This window comes from Odontomachus brunneus, unplaced genomic scaffold, assembly GCF_010583005.1.
Source record: "Odontomachus brunneus isolate Ranch 3 - 2012 unplaced genomic scaffold, Obru_v1 Obru_scaffold_071, whole genome shotgun sequence".
Classification (NCBI taxonomy): domain Eukaryota; kingdom Metazoa; phylum Arthropoda; class Insecta; order Hymenoptera; family Formicidae; genus Odontomachus; species Odontomachus brunneus.
In genome coordinates this window covers 189,063-194,581 of record NW_022639521.1, presented here as the reverse complement: position 1 = coordinate 194,581, position 5,519 = coordinate 189,063, and the positions used below count along the sequence as shown (strand labels likewise).

At 48.5% G+C, this 5,519-nt stretch overlaps 2 protein-coding genes across 5 annotated transcripts in view; both read left to right on the top strand.

Moving 5' to 3' along the window:
- Positions 1-5,519, top strand: part of LOC116846857 (zinc finger protein 865-like) — a 132,387-nt gene that overhangs the window by 68,094 nt on the left and 58,774 nt on the right. The window lies entirely within an intron of this gene.
- Positions 79-5,513, top strand: LOC116846858 (zinc finger protein 628). The gene has a single exon (XM_032821214.1). The coding sequence runs from the start codon at positions 864-866 to the stop codon at positions 1,479-1,481; it is 618 nt and encodes a 205-aa protein (XP_032677105.1). The 5' UTR covers positions 79-863; the 3' UTR covers positions 1,482-5,513.

The window sequence follows — 5,519 nt, the reverse complement described above, 5'->3', positions numbered from 1 at the left end:
GAGAGAGAGAGAGAGAGAGAGAGAGAGAGAGAGAGAGAGAGAGAGAAAGGGAGAGAGAGAGCGGGAGGGAGAGAAAGAAAGATGGAGAGAGAGGGGGAGAGAGAGAGAGAGAGAGACAGAGGGAGAGAGGAAGGATTTCGTTTAGTCGCAATACGTGCTTACAGTAGTGTCGAGAGAACGAGCTTGCCTGTTCTTTCTTTAATTTTTTTCTTTTTTTACCGAAAACTTAGATGCATTAGAGAGAATTAGTCGCGAGAGAGAAAGCCAACGAAGGGAGCACGACGCGAAGCGAAAGGATATACTTTTTTTTGTCCGTCAGAAATTGTCACGGCGCTTGTATGTTTTACAAACGACACGATGCGCGGTGTGCATATATATACTATATACACACACATATATATATATATATATATATATATATATATATATACATATATGAATATATTGTGTATATATGTACATATATATATACATACATATATCTATATAATATACACATATATACATATATGTAACATATGTCAGTAACTGTGTATTCTGTGGATCGAGTAGTGCCGGGCTTTGTCGCGTTATTACGTTATATATAGCAGCACAATCCATCTAGTATCGTATCGTCGGGATACTTTCGGAAATAGATTAAAGAGAGAAATATCTAAAAAAAAAGAGAGAAAAATAAAATTGTAACGTAAAGTAGAAGAAAGTAAAAAGAAAGAAGAAGAGAGAGAGAGATAAGAGAGAAAAAATGTGAGAGAAAAGATGAGAGAGAGAGAGAGAGAGAAGATGAGAAAGAGAGAGAGAGAGAGGGAGAGAGAGAGGAGTTTTTCCGCGGGGTTAGAGAGCGCCGGAGGGAATACAAGAAGTTGATGTTCTTGTTTGTTTGGTTGCAGGAGTTGATGGGTGTGGATGAGCGGGTGTATGCGTGCATGTACTGCGGTGCCTCGTTCCTCCACCAGAGCAAGCTGACGCGGCACATCCTCTCGCACAGCCTCGAGTCGCTCAAGTACCGCGAGCAGGCGGCCCACCTGCAGCTGCAGGCTCAGCTGGGCCTCGAGCCCGGCATGCACCTGCCGCCGGAGGCCCACTACCCCGCCGCGGGTACGATCGAGCCGATGGACTTCGAGCTCGCGGCCCACTCGGATCCGACCTCCGGCGTCGTCCTCTGCAAGTTCTGCGGCAAGTCCTTCCCGGACGTCGGCTCGCTGATCGCCCACCTACCGGCGCACACCGGCGATCGGCCGTTCAAGTGCGAGTTCTGCGGCAAGGCGTTCAAGCTGCGCCACCACATGAAGGATCACTGTCGCGTGCACACCGGCGAGCGGCCGTTCCGGTGTACGCTGTGCGGCAAGACCTTCTCGAGGTCGACGATACTCAAGGCCCACGAAAAGACACATTACCCCAAGTATGTGCGCAAGTTCCTGTCCCCGAGCCCCGTGGACCCCTCCGAGGAAGAGGCTCCGCCGCCGCCACCACCGCATCATTGAGTTCGCCTTAGCCTCAGCAGAGATCGCCGCGCCATCACCGGTGCCGACGATGACGACGACGACGACGACGACGACGACGATGATGACGATGGCGACGACAACAACGACGATCGCGATGGACCCGGTGGGCTTCTACGCGTCCGCGTCGTTGTCGTTGATCGCGCCAACGGGCCGACGACGGCGGTATTGTCCACGCTTCCGGTACCGCCGCCGTCGTCACCGCTGCCACCGCCGTCACCGTCGCCATTGACGTCGCCGCTGCCGCCGCCGTGGATGCCGTCGCCGTCGCGACCGCGACAGCGACGCGTCCCTACGACGTTTTTCTGCATCCGCACCCCCGGTACCCGTCTCCTCTCGTCCACCTGCTGCTGATCGCGCGCGTAGCGACGCGCCGCGACACGCCCGCGGACCGTGACGCGCGACTCTCCCCGCGTTACGCGGTCCGAATCGAGCGACGGGGCAAGATAAGCTGGCGGTATTTCTAGTTAGTCCTGTGATTTTGGTTAGGATGGTTGGTAAATGCGTGTTCAGGGGGAGGGACACGTTAAAACGAGCTCCCTCGTTTAATCAGTGCTTTAAGACGAAACGTTTAGCTTATTATATACATATAAATATAAATATATATAGATATATATATAAATTATATATACGTATATATATATCGATAAATTATTGAAGGTATATATATACATATACACACACACACGAGCGAGATGGGGTTAGTGAAAGGAAGAGAGCGTAAAAAAATGGGAGGGTATAAGCGGGCATAGCGAAACGGAACGAGAGGTTAAACGGGGTGGAGGCGAAAGGAAATTTGAGTCGCCACGGTTGGTGCTTTTAAGAGATTTTGATAAAATGCTGTGAATATTATATTGATTACGATTAACTATAAATTATTGTAATAATGTACTGACATTGTACGCGATGTACGATGCGACTGTTGTTGATACGATTGAGAATATTTTATACAGTTGACACGGGGGGTGGGAATAGAACGCGCGCCGACGATACAGACACGACCGAAGCCGAGGGTGGGTGGGGAAGGGGATAGGGAGGAAACGTCCACTTAGCAAAATTCGACGCAGTGCAATTCGATTCGGTGGACAGGTATATGAATCCGTAATAGAGAAAGAGCGAGTGAGAGTAAGAGAATGTGAGAAAGAGGGAGAGACAGAAAGAGAGAGAGAAAGAAAGAGTACTATGTGTCTCTATGTGTGTGTGTGTGTGTGTGTGTGTGTGTTTGCTTGTTTGTACGAAGGAGAGAGAAAGAGTGAGGTCCATATTAGTAATTGTCACCCGAAATTGTCTCATGTGAGATGCTCAGATCTTTATTCAGAGTTAGATTCAAGATTTTCAGTTGAATTATACGATATATGTGACATTTGTATCTGTAATCGCGATTCAACCGAAAAACTCTCACCTAATTCTGAATTAAAATATCATTATGTTGCTTATGAGACAAGTTTCAAGTAATAATTTCAATTAATATGGGCCTATAAGAGCGAACAAGAGAGAGAGAGAGAAAGAAAGAATGAATGAATGAATGAGTGAGTGAGTGAGTGAGTGAGTGAGTGAGTGAGTGAGTGAATTTATTTATTACGAGTGCGCTGGCGTTATTGGCTTCGTCGAGTAACTTTCGTTCCTGACTTTGATCGGCGACAACATCTTCGCGCTAATCGTCGCGAGTCGACTGTTCGCGGACGTCCGATGCGCGAGTCGCCGCGCGTCGCCAAACGGTAAATCCAACCTCTCTCTCGCGCGCGCGTCGTCAGAACGCCTCGCGTTCCGTCTGCGGAGATCTCGCATATCGCACTCATAGACTCACAAAGGCAGACCGCTCATTCTTGAGGCGGCTGAAGCCAAGAGTAAAGGACAGAGATACGCTGAGTAAGGTTCTTTCTCTGTCACATAGTGCTATAGGAAGAGAGTGGTGACGTAGGAAGGGATGATGTAGGGGAAGCAAAGGAGAGGGAGTACGCATTGACCATATAATCGCTTCTCCTCCTTCGTTCTCCCCATTAACTAGACAATTAGACGAGGAAAGCATCTTACTCGCTATTGCTCTCTCTTATTAATACTGACTCCAGCCCTCCAATGGGAATGCACCGTCTATCTCTATAAGTTTATGATCTCCCCTCCAGAGAGTACGTCCTCCGCAGCGCGTTTCCGTGACGTTTTCGCGCGCGCGGTCGAATGTTCCCGCGGTTGCCATCGCGTAGTCTCCCTCGGATCCGGCGTCCTGGAACGGGCCGAGGGTACGCGACGACGCGCGGTGGCCATTGAAGACAGTGCAATACCTGACTATACACACACACCGCGCATTATACTTTTTACTTGTAGTCCGATTCTTATTTAACTTGCGTTCTCATAAGGTAGTTAGATAGCCCAATCGCGTCAACTCGGTCTCCGGGTGATACACGTTTGTTCGTTTCGTTCCATGCGCCTTCGTCTTTAATTTATTTATAGTCCTCAGGGCAAACGGGGATATACTTGGACGCGCGCGTGCTCTTGGAAGGAACACCGTGAGACCGTGAGTGACCATTCGCGCGGCGCGACTAGCCTCTCCCGATGGTCGCCAGGATATATCGACAGTCCCGTCTCGAATCGCAAAGCTCAATGCGCAAAGGCCCGCATAGAACATTTCTTGGGATCTCCTTGGCATCCAGTCCGACTCCTCAAAATAATTATGGGTTCTGGTTAGAAGTGTAATATTTCAAACATTGACCCCCAAAGTTTTCCCAACATTCTTCCTCTGTTCCTCGTTTTACACTAGAATTGAGCAAAACATGTGCCAACTTTTTAAGTAATTTTATTATCCAGGAAAATACTCAAACTATTTCAGAAAATTTTATTTTTTCAATCTTTTATTCTCTGTTGCATACAACAGATGATACAAAAATAGGTTTCTCTGTTTTGATAAAAGTAAACCGATGTTATCGACTCGAAAAAAAAGCGAGTTTCCATAATATTTCTGTTTCGATTCTAATCAGAAAACCCATGTTTGGACAAAAATGGGATTCCCAATTGTGGGAATCCCACAAAGGGGAAAAGGGTGAGATAACCAACTTTGGGGGAAAAAATTTGGGCATTCTAATCGGAACCTGTATTGTATCTGAGAAAATCTTGGGAAATTTCTATGTGGGGCTCCGCGGTAGGAATCGACACAACACAGCGAGGTTTGCGACGAGAAGGCTCGTTCGTGGAACAAATGTTCAGCGATAGTCCCGCTGACGTACCGAAGTGTGGCTTGAAAATTCATCATTTATTCGCACGACTCTTTGAAGTTCCAACGATTGTAGTCGTCCCGGTAATCGAGTCCCAAGTCGGTCGCGATTATCGCATCGTCGAGAGACCCCTTTTCCCGATCATTCGTGATTCACGATGACACCGCGTGGAACTTCCCGCAGAGGGAATGAAGAGCAAGATCAGCCGCGTTTCCGTCCGCGAATGTCAGCACGCCTCCATCTACACGGTGACCTCGCGTTTTGCGTGTACGATCGAGTGACGACACGAGAACCAGTATTCGAGATACTTTTGTTTTCCTATTAGGTAAGGTAAGATAATAATTTAGCACGCACAGGGCGGCCTGTGCGAGGCGATGTTTCTTGTGTTCTCTCTCTCTCTCTCTCTCTCTCTCTCTCTCTCTCTCTCGAAAGGAAAAAAAAAAAGAAAGAACGGTGCGACCGTTCATCGTCGTTGGCAATGCCGACGTCGTCATCGCCGTCGCCGTTGTCGTCAGTGGCGGTCCGATTCCTCGTAGACGAAGGTACAAAGCGTAATTTCCCCATTGATTTCTCGCCGGGCAATTTAATTCGGCTACACGCGAGCGCATGAGGACGAAAAACAGGCGCGTCTTCGGGACCCTCGCGGTAAACACTATCGTGGCCGGGGCAATTGCACGCGATTGCGAGCGACGAGCAAACGAGTTCTTTTCCCCGTCTCTTCCTTTAAGCGATTCGGCGAGCGCATTGTATATTTAGCAGCCACTTACTTTCCATCGTTCTCCTCGCAAGAGCTCTCCCTCCCTCCCCCCGCCCC

Excerpts from the sequence above, each read along its gene's own strand:
- LOC116846858 (XM_032821214.1), top strand. The coding sequence starts at position 864 with ATGTTCTTGTTTGTTTGGTTGCAGGAGTTGATGGGTGTGGATGAGCGG.